Below are 20,312 nucleotides of genomic sequence, written 5' to 3'. Positions count from 1 at the left end.
TTTTTTTAAACAACTGTTGCCTGGATTTTTTTTCCAACACCTATCAAATCTGTGTTAATAGTTACCAGCATTTTAGTGATGTAAGATAAAGAACAAACAGTCAAAGCAGGATGCAAATTGCAGAGTGTAATTTTTATTCAAACAGGATTATTTTCTTAACAGAAACCAAGCAATATACTGTACATCATCTTGTAACTCAATAAGGAAAAAAGATTTACGGCTTATTTGGCTGCATAACAATTTTGCATGTAGATTATTTTGAAAACAAAATGTATTGTAAATCATTGTTAATTGAATCTTCTACTCTTACTGTAAATTCTAAAAATCCCCATTCAGCAATATTTACAAGGAGGAGGAAGGAACAGTGCAAAGCACTGGAATTTGTACAAAAACATAGGTCGGCTGCTCTGAAGAATGACAGCTCATGGAACCAAACTGGTTCCATCTCTAGAAAAGTTGTCACAGTGCCAACAAAACAGTTAAGGGATGCAGATGTCACCGGGGTACCACTGCCCGATGAGTGGGCCTACTGGAGGAACTCTCAGTAATGTGTTAACACTACATTTCAAAACCTAAATTATGAACTAAATGTACACTAGACATGCTTTGATTGACAAACGGAGATGCATATTAAACTGTAAAAACAAAGCAAAGACTTATGAATTGACCAGCATCATATGGACTTCCAATGCAAAGAAGCACATACACACCAAAGGCGTGACTTGTTATAATTCACCACGTGGCACAGGGTCTTTCAAAAGAACAGTCAATGATAACTAAACTAATTTTGAAGGCATGTCTGTGATAGGACTACATTTAAATATTTTACAGACTTTCTCTCAACACAATGGCGAGCTTTAAAAATGTAAACGGTTTACAAGCGCCCGTTTCATGTTTCATGCAATAACATCAATGCTGAGGACTGCCTAACAGAAGAACGTCTTGAGAATTTTGCTCAACATGAATATTGCACAAAAAGGATCCAGTAAAGGACTTAACTTGTGTATTCACCAATGATGAGAAAATAAATGTAGGCAAAAAAGAAAAGTGCCAAAAATGTTTAACATTGTTATGGGTGACACACTCATTACACTATCTTGATAGCTTATTGAAGTTCATTCATAAAATATCAAATGGTCTATGAACTAAATCACACTCTAAATGTGTAAAACCAATATTTCCATACTTTTGTTTTGAAGACAATGCCATTTCGGGCTTTTGATCAATTAAATAATTTTAAGAGATCCCTGACACAGTTGTACATCAAAGGCAATGGCATAATTCAGTTTAAAGGGCTAATGTAGAACTTCATTCTGAGCTTAGTTTGTGCAAATTTCTTGTCTTAAATCAGCGATTCGTAACATATCAAATGTATTACAACACTAAAGTGCGTCCCCAAATTGAACACAAATTAGAAATGGCCTCACTGTGCACTGGTAAGAGTCTTTCTTTTACGATCAAAGTGACGGGTCTCTGGAAGCCTCCTGGAGATTGAAGAACTTTGTGAAAGAGTTACACAAAGCAAACTGACTTTCCTGCACCAACTTCCAAGTGTCTTATTTCATATTTAGATAAATCTTACAAGGAGCCCTTCTTCCTCATTCATTAAAGCCGCAAAATGAAAAATATCAAATGACTGAATTTGCAAGGGAAAAGACTAATTTGTAAAAAGGCCCAAGACTACTTTATGTAAATATAAACAGTCAAAGTAGCCAAAAGCAGCGTGAACCGATGCAAAAGTCTATTTTTCAGAGATCCACATTTGAATGACACCACACATAAAATAACAAGTAGGAGGATTTTCCGCTGGCCTATAGAGAATTTTGGATCTCACATTCCATACAAAGTACATAGAATCTTAAGTGATGGGAACAAAGTAAAATGATTATACTGATGGCCCCCAGCAGACCTCTTCTGGCTGCTAAGGCACAGTGCATACCCACAATGAATGGCTCTTTTGACCTGGGCAAGCCAATGTCAGATCTCCTAATGTAGGAAACATGACAATTCATCACTTCCAAATTTAGACAAGTCTGATTAAATACCAAGGGGACAGCTAAATAAAAAAATATTCTTGTGCCATAATCATCTGCAATCTCAATTTATACCTATATTTAAACAACTTACCTAAGACCACCACATCACAATAAACAGAACATGAACAGGCTGAGACCTTGAGCTGCTGCCGGATCTGAGGATCCAGAGTTTAGGCAATTATCTATGGTCCAAAATGAAATTAATTTGAATACAGTTGCAAATAATGGCAGACCTTTTACAACCAAATGGCATAAGTTATTTTTGCTATTTGCTTCACAGTGCAATTCTTGCTTAAGTTCATTTTTGGACACACTACATTTGGTGAGGGGAAAATACCAGATCCCATATTCTACATTCATCTTCTGAATGCACTTCTTCCTGAATAAGACCATGAACAAGCTTTGGTTTGGATGATCGCTTTCCTTTTCATCTGTAACTACCTAGGTGAGCCTATTGTTGTGCATGCATGCCAAGCGTGTACACACCTCTTCAGCATGCTGCCATATGTTTTAGGAGGACACCAAAGTCTTCTAACTCTTCTTCAGAATCCAAAGGTTTTGCCTTTGAAGTAAATAGTTGTTACTTTTCTATTTCTATTAGAGCAATATAATGGATAAAACAGTGTCTGTAAACACAAAAATCTGCCCCACTATCAAAAACTCTATTAGGTTTAGGTGGTGGAACTTCACCCGTGTAGGAAAAAAGACAAGAACACATAGAATGTACTTTTATATTAAAGATGGGTAAAGCAAAAACAATCACCAATTTAATTCCTGTCCAGGTAATAAATGGACCAGTCTACAGCTACATTCTTGGTAAATGATCGTCTACTCAAGTGAAAGAAAAATATTCAGCATGACACGGACCAAGATCCACCTTTCCTTTTGCCCTTGGTTTCAGGCGAGGGATACATACCTGGCCACTTAGCAGACAATATGATTTGAGAGCAATAGTAATTTTATCAAATTTCTCCGTAATCAAAATAGGAAGTCTGTTTTAACTGAACACCTGCTACCAGATCACTATTTGCTAAGACCTAGTTCCCTTCTTCACTGGCACCAACATATAAGAGCAGGAGTTTATCTTACCAAAAACGGCTGTATCTACAAACTAGACTATGGACGCCTTTGCATAGGAAAAAATGTGTTTCAGACAAACACACAGCAAGTATGAGAGCTCACAACATTGTACACATTTGTTTTGCTATTTTCCGTATTTAATAGCAATTAATACAGCTGCAGATAAGAACTAAAACTTTTCTGAAATTAGGTTTTTGAAAAATGGTAAATAAAAATGGCATTTTATTATGAAGATGGGCTTCACAAGCAGGCCAAGTATAAATATTTCAAAGCAGCTTTTGTGTGGTGAATGAAGCAATAGTCTCCAGTAATGTTGCTTGACATGAATTATATTCTGGTGACATATGCAGTTTACTAGAAACTCACCAGTTCATATTAACAAAAAGTAAAAGGCAAGGCACTACAGAATAGAAGAATCAAGACTTATCTTCATTAGGTAAAGGGTAGTAGGCTTGAGGCAAGGTTGAGAGCAGCTCGAAGACTACTGAAAATAGACAAAGTTCTTACAGCTACCCAAAAATATATCTGGTGGGAAAACCCAGAGATACAGTGTATAGTCTTATATTGTCAGGCTGTACCATAGCAGATCTTGTGCAAGACTGAATATCAAATTATTGTCCATGGATCTGCAAATAGTGTACTGCAGTTGCACTCACAGTCATGAATCCTCGCTTATAGTACTCCACTGTGCCACTATTGCCCACAGGCTAAATCAGCTGCAAGCAACACAGGCTCCTCTTTTTCTACCATGAAAATATCTATGAATCAAAAACAAAATCATTGACATCATCCAAGAAGCAGCTGCTTCCCTCCACAACCTTGCATTAAACCATAATTTCACAATAAATAAATATGTAGCCCCGGTACAAACATATACACACGTGCACACAGAAAAGGTATGTTTTGCCCTGAGCCAACTAGATTCCTTAATAGTGCAAACCATGTTGCAGCAATGTCTGGTGCCACTCCTGCTTTTGCAAAAGCAACAGAGCAATAGTCCACGAGAGCTCAAGACTTGGCCAGCTGCACACTGCAGGTGTTGTGCCTGCTACAGTACTCTCTCTAATATCAGCAGGTTCCTCTCCATCCACTGGATATTGAGCTGGATTGTTTCAATGGCTTCCTTAACACAGTTAAGTTCATAGCTCTTCCCCTTTGTGGAGGCGAAGAACGACTGGACCTAGCAAATGAAGACATAATTGGTTTAGAAGTAAATCAACTGAAAGCCCTCTATAAACATGGAAACATTTGGCAGCATTTTTGGAAGGATAACAGAGCAGAGGCTGCCGGAGTGAAAGTACAGGTCTACCTTAAACAATGTGCCATTTTCGCAAAAGAGTTACTTATCTGTGAAGTGGTTTTACAGTGTGTATCCTTTATAATGTCACCGACAAAAGAACCTTGCAGCTGAGGGTTTAGCTCAGTCTTTAAAATGGAATATAGCCGAATGCGTAACTAGAAACAAGAAAGCATCTGAACACGGTAAATATGTGAATCAGATATGCTTCCATTTGGCTCAAGTAGAAAATACTCTCAATAATATGCACTTGCAGAACGGCTCCAGTCAGACCTGACGGCGGACTACAAAGCAACCAAATTGAACCCTACCTTGTACTGAACACAAGCCATGTTATAGATCTCCTGGGTGTACTAACAAAACTAAAGGAACAGCCCTGATGAAGACTTTATGAGAAGATTGAAATGAGTCAGCTCAATATCTGAGGAATGTAGGATCATCAATGGGAAAACCCCTAATTTTCCATATAAAAATGTCCACAACAAAAAATGGGGACTCTGATTAAGGTGCACTCTGGATTGGGACTATCCAGTTGCAAATAACTTAATGACTTGGTTAAAATATAGCGAACACAACAAGACGATGGACGGAGTGCTAAAACTTTTCAACCACTCACCCCCAGTCAAGGGATATGGGTTTAATCCATCGTTCTTTTGCTCACTATGCCAACCCAGCCATATGCATATCAGTTTTGATCCTGCACCTCATGTGAACAGTCCAGTTCGAACTGCCAGGCCCAGGTCCTCCCTGGCCAGAAACAAGCACCCAGGGGCCAGATTCAGGGTATCACCCCTCATCAGCCTGGCTATTTGTAAACCAGTGGCACAGCAAGCCAGGGACCCACATCTTGACATACCCTTGGCCACTGAGGGCGAACATAGCAAACACAACAAAATGATGGGTGGAGTGCTGAAACATTTAAACCACTCACCTCCAGTCAAGAGATCTAGGTTTATTTAATCACTCTCTTGCTCACTATGCCACCCCAGCTTGGACCCAGCCATAGGCAAATCAACATTCTGTCAATCATCTATTCTTTTTGTATCTGTTGGGAAGGGTATGCCCAGAAACGGGTCAAGTGCTCACAACACCACTAGATTCAAGATAGCCTGGCTGATGAGGGGTGACAACCTGAGAACCAGTCCCAGGATGCTTGTTTATTTTCCAAGGAGGACATGACCTGTTAGTTCCGGCTGGACTGTTCTCGTGGGGAGCAGGGTCAAGACTGATTTGCATATGGCTGGGCCTAAACTGGAATGGTGTGGCATGCAAAAAGAATTATATCGACTCAGATCTGTGACTGGGAGAATGTTTGATTTGTTCAGCATTCCGTCCATTATCTGTTTGTTTTGCATTATTTATCAAATATACACATTGGACACTTAATCTCCAAGTTTGTTTTTAATATACAATGCTTTTGGTGTGAATAATTTTTTGTTGGTGTGCAACTTTTTGAGTATGTATTATATTTATTTAATTTCCCGTACATTTTTGTGTAATTGGCACAAAATATTTGATGATTAAAACAAGTTATTGTTTGTACATTTTTTGTAGGTATGATGTTATTTTTTGCACTACAGATCTACAAATCTGCAATATGGCTAAAAGAAAAGAGTAATCCACACTGACCAAAATCTTTATGTATAGAACATTAAGACATGATGGTATTTATGGTTATTGGGTACCTTTGTTGATTGCTAATATATTATTGATCCTGCAGGTACAAACTTCTAAAGGATCACACCCTGTTTATTACAGACTACGCAAATGGCAGAAACTTACTATAAACTACGACCTTGTGTAGGAGAGTAGGGTCTGCTTCCTATGGTTACCCCTACTTTTTGCTGTGATTCTCTGGTTTTTCGACTTTAGTCTGGCTGTGGCCCTGCTAAGCAGGCCCACAGCCCAGCTGTTCTCTCTCTAAATTGATACCATGTACTTTAGGTACATACCAGATTGGTTACTGGGTCACCCTTGTGAGCCCCTGTATAGTGTACCATAGGTACCCAGGGCATAGGTGCACCCTAGGGCCTACCAGGGGCTGCAGCATGTATTGTGCCACCCCTGGTTTGCCTTCCAAACTGACACCACAGGTCTGTTCACACAGCCTAGGTAAGGTGGTGCAATCACCCCTTACTTAGATATAGTATACCTATATCTATATATACATATAGACACAAATACACCTATAAGTCACTCCTATGGCAGGCCTTAACAATCCTGGAGGCAGAGTGCTTGGTTTTATGTGAGAGGGTGCCCTAGCATGAGCTGAGCCCCTCTGCAGCTTTCGGAACCATCTCCTTATAGCTGTTCTATGATGTAGCCATACCATATACTCTTAAGTGCATTATAATCCTCGCGGTTAATGCTAACTTTGGTTTGGCTTAATCAAAACATGTCGTGTAAGGTGTCAAACACTTTGGAATACTACCCCCCCAGATCTGGTGGCGGGGGTAGCATTCCACCCTTCTAGAGGGAGAAGACATGTAGTTACTGGTTTACCCGGTTAAAGTTAAACAGAGCCTCAGCATCACAAAATGGATGCTGCTGTCACAGACATGAGTCTGCCCTCCTGCTGCTGGACGAAACTCCGGCAGGGGAGGCCTGGACAATAGGTTTCCTGTCCAAGGAGGTGCTGGCACCTCCCCAGACAGGCTTTTGTGTATTGGGGCAGGGAGGACTGCATTCAGTGAATGCTTTCCAGACACTGCCTGGAAAGCATTTCCTAGTTCAAACCGGTTGCTGGGGCACTCTGCCCCAGCTCTGGCGCGAAACTGGACAAAGGGAAAGGGGTGTAACCACCCCCTTCCCAGGTCCACCCATAGGAGGGACCTTAAAGGTAGTGCAGCCCCTAAACTTAGTATAAGTATAGGAACCCAGTCCCTAGGACTTTAGATTACCCTGGACGAAACTCTGAAACATATATCCTGGACCTTCAACATTCCATTTCGACTGGAAGACGGAAGATATCTCCCTTGTGGTCAAGGAGTGACCACCCTGTTCAAACAGGCACCAACAGCAACTTTGCCGGTCTGCATTTTCGAGGCTCCCGCCAGATCTCGAAGAATCTGCGACACAGGACACGGACTTCCAGACATCTCTGACCCCGACCTTCGCTCACAGCAAAGCTGAGACCCGTGGCGGACACGAGAGACGTGGGACCGGAACTTCTGGACATTCTGCATTTTGCAAGCTGCACCTACTTCACGAGGTATCTCGAAGTTGTGCATTGGGGTGCTTGAAGCCTCAGACCCGAGCACCATTTGCACTGAAGCTCAGAGGCCCCCAATCCATGTGTGACCCGTGGGCCCCGCTTTAGCCTTTCAGCTAGACGCGTTGTTGCGGTTCCTTTCCCGTTGGCTAGTGAGCCCCCCGAATACCTTTCTATGAATCTAACTTGCTTTCCTGATTGCTCCAGCTTCCCTGCAAAGGAGAAGTTTCTCAGACCTTGCTGGTCTGCACCAAAGCCCATCTCGACTTCCTGCATGGGTTGCGTTTGCCAAGGCTTGTTGGGTCCAGTCCGGATACCGACACCGCAGTCAACTAGATCCTTTGTGGGACAGCTCGAATCCAGCTCCTGGTCGTCGTAGACGCCTCTTGGTCCTCGTGGCTGAAGAGACAAGCTTCACCTCCTCACCTAAAATCACCCGACATCTGGTGGCATCTTCATATCGCCGCCCTGGTCACTGGCAAGTGACTCAGACTCTGTCCCTTCTGCTTTCAGGTTCTACAGATCTTCGATCCACCCTTGGATCCACCGGGACACTTTTCCTCTGGTCGCCTGCAGCACTACTTTGCAGCTCTCCATTGAAAACAACGACGAAACCAGACACGAAAAGTCACCTGCGCACCCGGCTTTCCTGGTTGAGGTAACACGAGTACTCCTGTGCTCCCGTGGGTCTTGACTCTCGAAGTGTCCTATTTTAAAAGGGTTCCATCGTAGTCCATCCGGAAGTGTCCTTAAATTGTAAATTTGTCACTTGTTTGTTTCCCATAGAAAGTCAACGGTAACCCGCGGCTGTGTTTAGACACTGCACGCGTCTCCCGTGGGCCCCCTACTTCCTAACCTTAGGTTGTTTAGAGTAGCCCCAGCAATTCCGCAGGCCCCAGGCCTGCTTTCCAATTCTCACGTGGTTCTTCTACCACTATTTTAGTATATGGTTTGAGGCCCCTAGGGCATAACGTATACTGTGCAACTTATTGTATGCTAATTGAGTAACTTGTATTGTACTTTTACCTCTGACCTCATAAAGAGTGCAGAGGGGTTGTGTTTAGACTAAGTACATATATATCTGATATATACCTTGTGTGGTGTGCTTTCATTTGGTAATCAAGGTATTATAATTGGTAAAACAACTCGCTTAATTCGCTCTCTGAAGTCTTAGCCTGAAGACTGCTCGTCACTGCTACCCCTAGGATAGCTTTGTATAAGGTTGACTTTACAACCACCATCAATAAGGGTCGATTAGACTTGTGCAAGGTGCCCACTAGAACTAGTGGACATCATTTGCCAGGCTAACTTCTCACACCTTGCAGCTGGACCAGTCTTTGAAATTGACTCGGCAGACATTTCCTAACTAGACCCGATTACATCCACAAAAACGTCAGAATACTATTTGGTTTTAAACTAATATAGTTTTTTTTTGATTCTTTGAATTAGGGGATCAGTCCATTGAAATGTCCAAATTTTCGTTAACCGAGTTTTGAAAGGTTGCAAGTGAATCTTTAAAGTGAAGCACGTTTTAAGACCTGCAATACTAGTAAGCTTGTTTCGTTTGACATGCCTGTGTCAGATAAGAAATTATTAATTTTCAATGGAGGAAGATGGTAACCTCAGCACTTGAACTCTCTCTTGTCCAGCTGATGGACGACAAGGGTATCCAAATCCAACCAATAGTTATTTTTATGTGTATGGGACTATACTTCAGCTACTGCTTCCAATGTTGCAAAGTATACCCCTGGGATTCAAGACAACACCCCATTGGCCATTTGGTAGGTAAGAAATATGTTATGTAATTTGGCAACTGAATTTAGATTTGATACAGACTACTCAAGGTGGTTGACAAAAACCTACATTAAAACATACTAATACATAAAAGCAATTAATAAGTCATCTTAGCTTGATCAAAATGTTGAACGGTAAAAAATGCATTCTGTTAAGTTAGCCTCCACTACTCATCCATTTTGTCTACAAGACCCCATTTTTGTGTTTCTGCGGGGACTTTCATAAAGTTAGAAGTTACGTTATAACTGAAAGCTGGTTGTACTGATAATGCTTGTGTGTCAGAGTAAGCAGCCCTGCCCTGCCTGAGGGCCTACGTGCACAAATGTCTAATCTGTTTGCCCACCAACACCTGTAACCTCCCTTGCCTATCTACAAAGATGACGTGGGTAGAGGTTTATCAGGATTCAACAGTTCAGCATGTAAGCATTATACAAAGGGGTTGTAAGGGGTTGTGTAAGCCTTATGTAACAACGACAAAGTGATTTCAATGTGTTTCACGAGGCACCGAAAAGTATAAATGCCATGTGTGAACTTGTACTTGTTAGCCCCCTCCCTCCGGCACTTGCAGTGTCTGAGTGATGAAACTCATCTCATGAGATATAATAAACCTGTGTTTTGTTCCACTCCAGCGTTGATCCTCATTTATTGAACCCGTAGACTAAAGGGTGTCCCTGCACCAGTGAGACTTCTACAAAAACTCGCATATTAAGACAATGCCTAAAATACAACATGACAAATTAACCTTCTACAAAGATGACGTGGGTAGAGGTTTATCAGGATTCAACAGTTCAGCATGTAAGCATTATACAAAGGGGTTGTAAGGGGTTGTGTAAGCCTTATGTAACAACGACAAAGTGGTTTCAATGTGTTTCACGAGGCACCGAAAAGTATACATGCCATGTGTGAACTTGTACTTGTTAGCCCCCTCCCTCCGGCACTTGCAGTGTCTGAGTGATGAAACTCATCTCATGAGATATAATAAACCTGTGTTTTGTTCCACTCCAGCGTTGATCCTCATTTATTGAACCCGTAGACTAAAGGGTGTCCCTGCACCAGTGAGACTTCTACAAAAACTCGCATATTAAGACAATGCCTAAAATACAACATGACAAACTAACCTTCAACTAATAAGTTAAAGTAAAAAATCTGACAAATTAAAAAAACCTGTACCACAAACATTAAATTGCTTGTAATGCATTAATCAAGTCCTAGAAGCCCTTTTTTCGTAATGCAGATTGGTTTTTCACAATATGTAGAAAGCCAATTTGTTGACATTGGTATTCCAGGCAACTTTTTGCCTCTGTTTATCTACATAGTACCATTAATCTGTTTCAGCATTTAGAAATTTCATAGAACTTTTGGTAGTGAACTTTAACTGTTGAAAAATTAACCCTCTACTGAATGTGAACACACAACAGTGGTTAACAATGAATGTACTCTGAGAAATACCTATGTTCAGACCTTGCTATTCACTAACTCTCCCAAGTAAATGAATAGGAGTAACTTTCAATATATGGACTGTTGTATTACATCAAAGAAGAGTTTGATGGCTAAGCCTTAAAATACAACTGGAACAGAATCAAGCTCCCACAATGAAATAGATATCACTTGAAAAATGTTCAGTTTCAATCTTTCAAAAAAAAAGTATGCACTACTTGAAGCCCCATTAAAGGCTTTCGGGTGCAACGATCGATACAACACAGTCAGTATTAAAAAAAATGCTGTAATTACCAAATAGAACATTATTAAATAAAATGTCTATAAATGTGCAAAACCATTCTTGCCATAGTTTTTTTTCAAAAAAGATATTATTCAAGGTTATTGATGAATTAAATAACTTTAAAGAGATCCTCCCTCAGATGAGCTTAAACCTATGTCGCTGCAAAGTACAAAAAAATCATAAATATGCTAAATGAAGTACTTAGGTTGACACTCATGATTGTGGCTCCTCTTCTTTAAAACCACACAATCATTTCTATTTCAAAAGCACAACATTTCTTGTGATATGACAATTATTTATGGTTTGGATAGAGTGAAGCAGGTTTAAACGTGGCATCATACCACTATACGGGATGGCCAGTAGACAGATACAGAAAATAAAATCAGTAATGTGCATGCAGAAAAGCCAAACCATAGATACAACTTTTAAAAAAACTGCTGAATTAAAACATAACAAGCAGAGAAGTAAACAACACAATTTTAGGAGATGAAAGAAATCTAACAGGACACTGAAAATTATTGTTTGAAGAGGGTGGACTTTAATTCTTTCTGAAGATGAAGGAGAGGTCCTTTCTTAGTTTAGGTGGTATAGAGTTCCAGATGTGGGGCATAGACGCTTCGAAAGACTGGGGAAGTATTTTTGGATCGTAAAACGAAGGGCCTGTACTCCTCAGTATTTCATCCACTCTAAAAGAAAATGTAAAGTGCCAAATTCTAAAAATAATTGTAGCCAAGTCATTAAATGTAGGTCTGTAAATAGACATATTCAGTACTTGGATGAAGCAACATATTTCCACAAATAACTGCAATTTATAATGTACTTAGCAACAATGTCTATTGCCTGCTGTTATGAACCCCAATGTACCCCACTAGAGGCCCAAGTAGTTTCACAACCCTTTACCTACATCTGTCCTACCATTGTTCTACATAAGTGGTCTGGCACGGACATTTTACCTAGTTAGGTGCTACATGAATGTCGTGTGGTTTTCTCCGAAAACTAGCCTCATGTATTATGCATGAGGATTCTCAGTATCACAGCAGGATTACCATCTTCTGCATAATAACTCTGTATAAGGATCACCTCTATTCTCATCCTTGCCCGACATGCCCATAGTACACTTCTAGATAGAACCCCTAAGGGCACCTTTCAGGTATACAAGCACTACATGTTCGCTGAGCAAAGAAGAGGAGAAAAAGACTTCCATGCTGACACAAGACGCTGAGGTCCCTGCACGCAGACACTCTAGCACACAGTGGTCTGACATCCCTTACGGGGTGTTATTCTCGAGACCAAGACAGGGTCCTTTGCTCTCCCACATCAGGTAATGGGTTTGGCTTTATCCTAAGGCGATTCTTAGCTATACACCTACAGACATGATCAGTATACTTAGGTACATCTAATAAGGGGTGCCTCATAGGTGTACGCATTATTACAGTCATGTATCTATATGCCTGCATATATCCATTGTTTTAGCACTATGGTAGAATGCTACCTTTACTTTAGTCTGCTAGTGCTCATAATTGTATACATCTGTTTCTGTCTAATGGTTGTGGCCACACATGTACTTTATACTAGAAGGACGCTGGTTCAATAAGTTCTTATTGAAAACGTCCCCACCATTTATTCCGTGTAGCTCTCCGAGACTGAGAGATCATGAGTGACTGAGTGAAAAGTACTGTACTGTTTCTACGATCCCTGAGGGCCAGGATTGTCATGTTCAATAGTTGCCAGAAACTATTCACTCCCTGGTAAGAGGGGCACATTGTGGCACTGTGAGCTAGCTGGTCTACAGACTAACATATACCCTGTGGGTGTCTGGAATCAGTCTGGACACCAATCCCTTAGTTTATGTTGTCTAAACGCACAGATCCTATAATGGACATAACTCTTCCCCTTTTCTGAATAGCGGGATCGAATGGTCGGTTTGCGAGACTCCAGTAGGATGTCCATGCATTCCATTAGAAGGTGCAGGTATTCAAGCTTTAGATTCAGAATACCTGATTTGACCATGGCTCCCGGTGAAAAGGTCCTGTTAGGGAGCTTGTAGTGGGGACAGCTTGACACCTTGAGGAGTGCTGGGAACCAGTGCTGTCTGGTCCAGGTAGCGGCTACAAGGATGAGAGTCAGAGATGTTTGCTGCATCTTTCGTATCTTGAACGGAAGAAGTGGGAGAGGCGGAAAAGCTTAAGCAAAGATACCTGTTCATTCATTGTGCTTGCTCAAGGGATGAGAGTGTGGGTACTTAGAGGCGAAGCTTAGATGTTTTTCATGTTAATGGTAGGCAAACAGGTCTACTTTCGAGTGTTCCAGAGTTGAAAGTACTGGAGCAGGATTCATGGGAGGAGATCCCACTCATCGACTCATTTATGCGACTTGCAGAGCAGGTCCGCAAGGATGTTGTCCACTGCTGGAAGGCACTCTGACATCAGGTAGATGTGGTGGGGAAGCACCCAATGCGAGGTGTTGCAAGCCAGCAGGCAGAGAGTGAGTGCTGCCCAGTTCTGCAGGTAATGCATAGCGGTTATGCTGTCAGTCCTGATGAGGACTACTTTGCCATGAATGAGAGAAGGAGAGCTTTGAAGGCGAGGTGTATGGCTAGAAGTTTGAGATAATTGATGTGGTGTCCCTATTGATGATATGCCCAGAAGCTGGCTTGAGAAGTGTTTGTGGTAATGGCGACTTGCGGAATGGGGTCTAGATAAGGCCTGCCCTGCAACAGATTGGTGTTGTTCCACCACTGCAGAAAGCAATGTGTGCTGGTAGTTCCCAATACTAGATTCCTCCATTTGACAATCCACCAGTGACAATTGACATAAAAGGCACTATTGTAGAAGGCGAATGTGAAGCTGGGCCTGGGTTACTGTGGCGATGCATGAGGACATTATGCCTAGCAGATGCATGAAAATTCTGACTGTGAGGAGACTATTGGGCTGAAAGAGAGGCACAAGCTGCTGAAAAGCCAAGACACTTCGTAGGCAGGCATAGGCTTTGCTCGTGATGGAGTTCAGAACGGCCCCCAGGAAGGGCTGGATCTGCAGTTGTAGGTGGGATCTATGGTTAACCTGAGTCTGTGGCAGAGTGAAATAGTAGCATGGGTATGTGCTAGGCAGGCCCTTGCCTGCACTTTTGATCAGCCAATTGTTTATGTAGGGGAAGATGTGGATGCAACCCCTCTTTAAGTTGGTAGCGGCTAATGCTAGGCACTTGAAAACCATTGGGACAACGGTGAAACTGAATAGAAGTACTTTGAATAGATAATAATGGCCACTTAGGTAGGTAGTGTGGGTGGGTGGGATGTGGGGTAGTAGGTCTCTTTGAGGTCAACATCTACATGTAGTTGCCTTGTTGAAGCAGAAGAATTAAATCCTGCTGTGATACCATATGTTCAGAGAAGATGTACCAGTTGAGAGACCCGAGATCCAGGATGGGCCCGAGGGAGCCATCTATCTTACGATCAGGAAGCAGAGGAAGTAAACCTCTTTGACCCACTGTTGTGGTGGTGGTTCTGGGGTGCCTTTCTGAAGGAGCAGTTTGACCATCTCCTCCAGAAAGTTGAGATCTACTGAGGGTATGGTTGCGGGGGATGTTGGGAGGTGGTGTGAGAAGTTCTAGGCAGTAGCTCAACTTGTTTAATGTGATTTCCTTACAAGGAAGGACATCCTGCAGTCTACCCCAGACAGGTGTGGTGTGTTCGGGAGAGAGGTGGGAGGGAGTCTGTGTTTAGAGGTGAAGGCCCATTTGCCGGAACCTCCCTTTCCCCTGTTAATGTCTCTGTAGGCAAGCCTACGTCTCTCTATATTTGTTGGTGGTAGGACTGTTGCTGCTCCTGGTAGAGGGGGGATTGGAACCAGCCCTATACTGGTGTCTCTGAAAGGAGCCACTAGGGGATGAGGTCTAAAGAGTGCATACGGATTTGGCAGACTCAGTGCTCTTAATCTTTTTAAGCATCAGGTCAATCTGAAGATCAAAGGTATGTTTTCCATTGGAGGGTAGGTGGAGCAGAAATGGTTGGTATTCGGGTGTAAAGCAGGAGATGCGGTGCCGCACATGCCATCTAGTGAGCAGGCTGGTGTTGACTCAAGAAGTGGCCTCCACAACATCTAGGGCACAGTGGATTGTGGCACTGGAGAATGTCTTTCCTACACAGTGTCATTGTGGTTGGGGGAGAGGTTACCATCTCATGTGGCCGGTCCACAGGTAATTTATGTGTCACTAGGGACAGTTTTGGAAGGACGTTAGTTCCATTGCCCTGTGTGCATTTAAAGAAGTTAAATGATGGGTGGGGGAGGGGATTTAACCGAAGCAGACCCAAGGCCTTGGCTGTTAGGAGTCAATCATGCTCGTCTCCAGGAAATGTCGCAGAACAGCGTGAACAATAACTCTTTCCCACCCCCAAGTATCTAAGCGAAACTGACTGGTTGATCCCCGAGCGAGTGCGCAAGGAACACGGGAACTCTGAGCACCAGTAGTACAGTTCCGAACCAGATAGTGAGAATACACAATCTAACATGAAATCAGAGTCCAAGTGCATTGCTAACTAAGGGGGGTGTCACCATATACCTTGTGACTTGAAAGACTTTGTTGAAGAGAAAAAAACTTGAACACATCTGAGCCCAACACTAAATTGCAGGAGTTTGCAGAGCGTGTGTTATCTCCAGCAACACATGCACCAAATATAATTTGATGTATAACCGAGGTAATCTTTGTGAATGTTGATAGGTCCCAGATCTGACAGGGATACATACAGACTCACATGTTTTGATCAATTGAGGAAAGCATCACATTGGGGATAGTTGAATTGTTGATGATGGGGGTGAAAGAGAGAGAGTAGATTTAGGCACTATGTTAAATGTAACAGAAATGATAAACAAATAAAGTGTGTCATTAACAGATTGGGAAAATGCTCATCTTTTCAATAAGGTAGTGAGTTGCCAAAAGTTGGCCTGAATTTGGAAAACGGAACAATAGTAGGCAGTTCATTGAGGAAGTTAACAATATTTTTTTATTGCCTGCATTAAGTTTGATTATAGTAATATAATTAATGATTTCTTGGATGTTTTGCTTATAAAGTAAAAAGTTTAGGCTTATAAAGTGTTTTCATTTTTTAGTATAGTCAATATGCCATTATTATCCAACTCCCCGTCTTCTTGTTTCAAAAACTTATTATTTGCACACCAGACAAGATGTTTGGGGTACCTACAGGCTTTTAAAGGGCATAGCTGGGAAGGGGTGAGTTCATCAGTAATAAATAAAGTCCATTTTATATATCCTGTATGCATAAGGGAGGGCTGTGTAATTGAGGCGGGGATGAAAAACTCAACTTAAATGAAAAATACAGATTTTATGCCAATATGATACATTTGGCAGTATATTTTTGGTGAACAGTCTATTGATCAATAGCGAGATTGAGTGTGATGAGGTTGTGGTCCGACCAGGTATGAGGGATATCTTCAAGAGAGTGTATTAAGGGAGTGATGCCTTGAGTTGGGCTTGACATTAATATACAACCCAAGGCAGGCACGAAAAAGGCAGGCCTTAGGTTTCTCTTTAAGGGTGCTTGGTGGAGGGAGGCCTGGTACTCAGTATGTTGTTACATATACAGACCAAACTCACCGAAGCGCGGGCCTTGGTTCCAAAGAGATGTGCAGGAGGTACTACCACTCTGGTTCGCCCAGGACCGTGTTGTTGGCATTCTCAGATATTTCCTGGTCCTGGTGGAAGGCTGTTCCGCATGGGGTGCAGGATGTCAGGATGAGATTCAGAGGAAGGTGTATGGTTGTATGAAGAATTAGAGATGTCGGATGTATTAAGAGCAGGGCGACAGACATTCAGTCTCTCTCAATGCCATGTTCCTGTGACGGTATGTGTTGGTAGGGTTATATTCATTCTTAACCAATATGATCCCCTTCTCTGTTTCTGCTCCCAGAGCTTCCCTGTCCAGGTTTGTGTTTGACCATTTTCCCGTTAAGTCATTTCCTGTTCTACTCCTATGTAAGGGAGCGGGGATATGAGAAAGATGAGTCACAATGCTGTCAGTTCCCGTATTTTTTATCACCTCCAATGAAAACCTTTGGGTTCCTGTTTTATATTTTTTTTGAAGTTTTTTTGTCCCCGATTTCTTTCTTTCTTTCCTGCAGTTGTGTTGTTTATGTAGCTATATCTACTGTTGGATTCTTCAGCCTGGAAGATTATGCTAGACATTCTTCACTCTGTCTACAGCTAGTTGTGGTGTCTTGCTTGCCAAATCTTGTAAAACCAAGTAGGTTCTTTTCTGTCTTTTGTGGTATTTTCCTACAAACTGGAATGCTATTAATGGTTTATTGTGCCATCTTTCACATGTATGTTAAGTACAGGGAGGCACTGAGGCTAATGGCAGGAACTGCTTGGTAAATCGCAAAGTAAACAAGAGAGCTTCAATACGTCCAGTCCTAGACAATCGTTAACAAGGGGCCACATTTTTTTGTGATTCAAACTTTGAATGAAAACATGTCTATTTTAGGTCGAGCCTAGCGTTGCAGGGCATGAGTTGCTCGCTTTCCGGAGCATGCACTATAGCGTGGAAGCTCCGCCCACTCTTCGTCCATCTTTTCCATTGGCTTAGGTCCTAAATGCTACCTTCCGACTGGTTTTAGGCCTGTTAGTCCCTACTCATGACCGCCATGTCATCATTAGTATCCTTCCACAACTACTGGCCCCTTTATTCCTAACACTATTTTCTTCCCTGTCTCCCCTTCCCTATTCCCTCCCGCAGTCTGTCTTCTCGGCCCCCCTCGCCTTCCCTCCCTCTCCCGTTCATGCCTTCTCGCCCACACGCAATCCCGTTTCCATTGTAATAGGTCTCGCGTAAATGTGAGTCCTATTGCATTGCAAATGCTTGTTTTTTATAACTTTAGCTTTATTAGCCTGCTCCTTCATGGCAGTACGCAGTAAGTCTTGCACATGCGCAAATACTCACTGTTCTTTGGTGCCAAGCTTTGAAGGTAAGAATGTGCCATCTGAGTTAAGCTCCGGCTCTTCACTCGTACTCATATCGGATGGAAGCGTGGATATGGTAGACCGGAAATCCACGGAACAAATCACAGACTGATCTAAACAGAAGAGCCAAGGAAGCACCTACCTTAGAACACTGGAAATGCCGATTTGTAGTACTGTGCTGTAGTCCCTCTTCTGTGTTAATGCAGCAGATCTGGCAATTCTCCCACTAGCTGTGTACTCTATGTTGCACCGTAATGTTCTGAGCTGAGATTAGATAGTTTTGAAGTATTCTCACTTTTTTCCACGTGTGCTCATGGTGCTGAAAGTGATTTTTAGGGCTCGGGCCTACGTCACACTGCGTAGCAGTGTGGGCGGAGCCCAAGAGTCCTTGTGTTAACGGCTCCGAAAACCTACCTAAAAAATTCCTGGCTGCTCGTGATTTTTCATCGTTGTTTTTACCAGCTGCATTTCGATTGGCCTTCTCGTGCGTGTGTTTTCAGAAGAGAGCACGCAATAGGCCATAGGCGGTAGAGTAGCTCCGCCTATTGCATATTCCGTGCGGACACGCGCAGCAGAATGGCATATGTTTTGAATTATCCCGGCTTGACAGCCGAGATAATTTAAAACATATGCTCGCAGTGGTGCGCACCTGGCACCATTCACGAGCTTCTAATCGTGCACATTTCCTGTTCTGGGAGGCTGGCAGCGAGTGCATCGTGCACGATAAGCTGTACTTAAAGATGAGGCATTCTCCAGGCATCCTTTGAATGTGTGCGAGAGCGAAGTCACAGCTCTTCTTCAAAACACAGACTCCCACACCGACAGGAAGTGAGATATTGTGGTACATGAACCCTTTCATGGTCTGCATTGTCGAATTAATGTTCGAAATTCGGTATCTGTAACATAAAGCTGTCGACTCTGGAAGGTCTTAGTTGTCGTGTTCTCTTATATTTAAAAAATGTTCTGACTCAGTAATACGATTGTAGGATTTACTGTCCCAGAACGCAAAGAAAAACACATGGAGTCAGTGTCTTTATTCGGAGGCACCCGTGGAGTTTGAGAACTCGATGATTACGGTTGTGTGCTAGAAGTTACTCGAGGCTTGTGTTGTGCAGTCTACGTGTAACATCTGCAGGGTGTGCTAATCTGTTCATACTGCCATCGCTGTTACCGGTGCTATTGTGTGAAAGCCAACGCTAATAAAACGTTTGTGCAGCGGTTCTGTTTAATACCCACACAATGGAGTTTCAAGTTGTCAGGCAATACGGAAAATGCCCAAAAGACCGGCATACACAGATCGTACAAGGTTTAACTGCGCTTAGCTTTGAAATAGGACTTAAGCTATTTTCGTCTTTATTGATACTGCTCGTACTAAAACGTAGTTGCCCCTTTGAGTTGTATGTAAGAATACGGATGCTTTTATGTTCAGGGGCAAGTCACTCTTTAATGCTTTATAGTAAAATAATGCTGTGGGCACCATTAAAACCTAGAATTATGTTAAATGAGGCTGCACCTTTTTTTGGCGGGGGGGGGGCAGGGTGAACTATTTTCACTTCACCTATTGTCTAGCATTTACTAGCCATGATGAGGCACTTTCCCTACAGGTTGTACACTACGTATTGGAAGCCTTATGTTAGTGATTGAACACGTATGACATTTGTTGGTGGTAATATCGTTTACATTACGAGCCATGCAATTAGAAAAATAATATTATGTAATTTAGTACAAGACTTCATATTTCTATTAAGTGTAGGTGCCATATATAAAATGATACACCCTTATTTTACCCTGTCGTTTAACTTCATAATATTCAGTCGTGCCACTTAATGAGCGTTTCGCTGTTATTTTTGTGGTCATTGTTGTAGATTAATGATGTGGACTGACAAGCGTGAACAAGGAAATAATGTAAACAATCAGTGAGTGCAGAGTGAGTGCAGAGTGGGTGCAGAGTAAGTGAGAGTGAGTGCAGAGTGAGTGCAGGTGCAGAGTAAGTGAGAGTGAGTGCAGAGTGAGTGCAGAGTGGAGGTGCAGAGTGAGTGGAGGTGCAGAGTGAGTGCAGGTGCAGAGTGAGTGCAGGTGCAGAGTGAGTGCAGGTGCAGAGTGAGTGCAGAGTGAGTGTGAGTGAGTGCAGAGTGAGTGCAGAGTGAGTGCAGAGTGGAGGTGGAGAGTGAGTGCAGGTGCATAGTGAGTGAGTGCAGT

General features: G+C 42.3%; 1 protein-coding gene across 1 annotated transcript in view; it reads right to left on the bottom strand.

Annotated features, from left to right (window-relative positions):
- Positions 1 to 3,235: 3,235 nt before the first annotated feature.
- Positions 3,236 to 20,312, bottom strand: part of LNPEP (leucyl and cystinyl aminopeptidase) — a 297,916-nt gene continuing 280,839 nt past the window's right edge. Inside the window, exon 18 of the mRNA XM_078675434.1 lies at positions 3,236 to 4,296. Within this exon, the coding sequence (XP_078531560.1) occupies positions 4,165 to 4,296 (132 nt within the window). The 3' untranslated portion in view covers positions 3,236 to 4,164. The remainder of the gene's footprint in view (positions 4,297 to 20,312) is intronic.

Source organism: Lissotriton helveticus, chromosome 2_1, assembly GCF_964261635.1.
Source record: "Lissotriton helveticus chromosome 2_1, aLisHel1.1, whole genome shotgun sequence".
Taxonomy (NCBI): Eukaryota; Metazoa; Chordata; class Amphibia; order Caudata; family Salamandridae; genus Lissotriton; species Lissotriton helveticus.
Note: the sequence above shows the minus strand (reverse complement) of the source record. Positions and strands in the feature narration are given on the sequence as shown.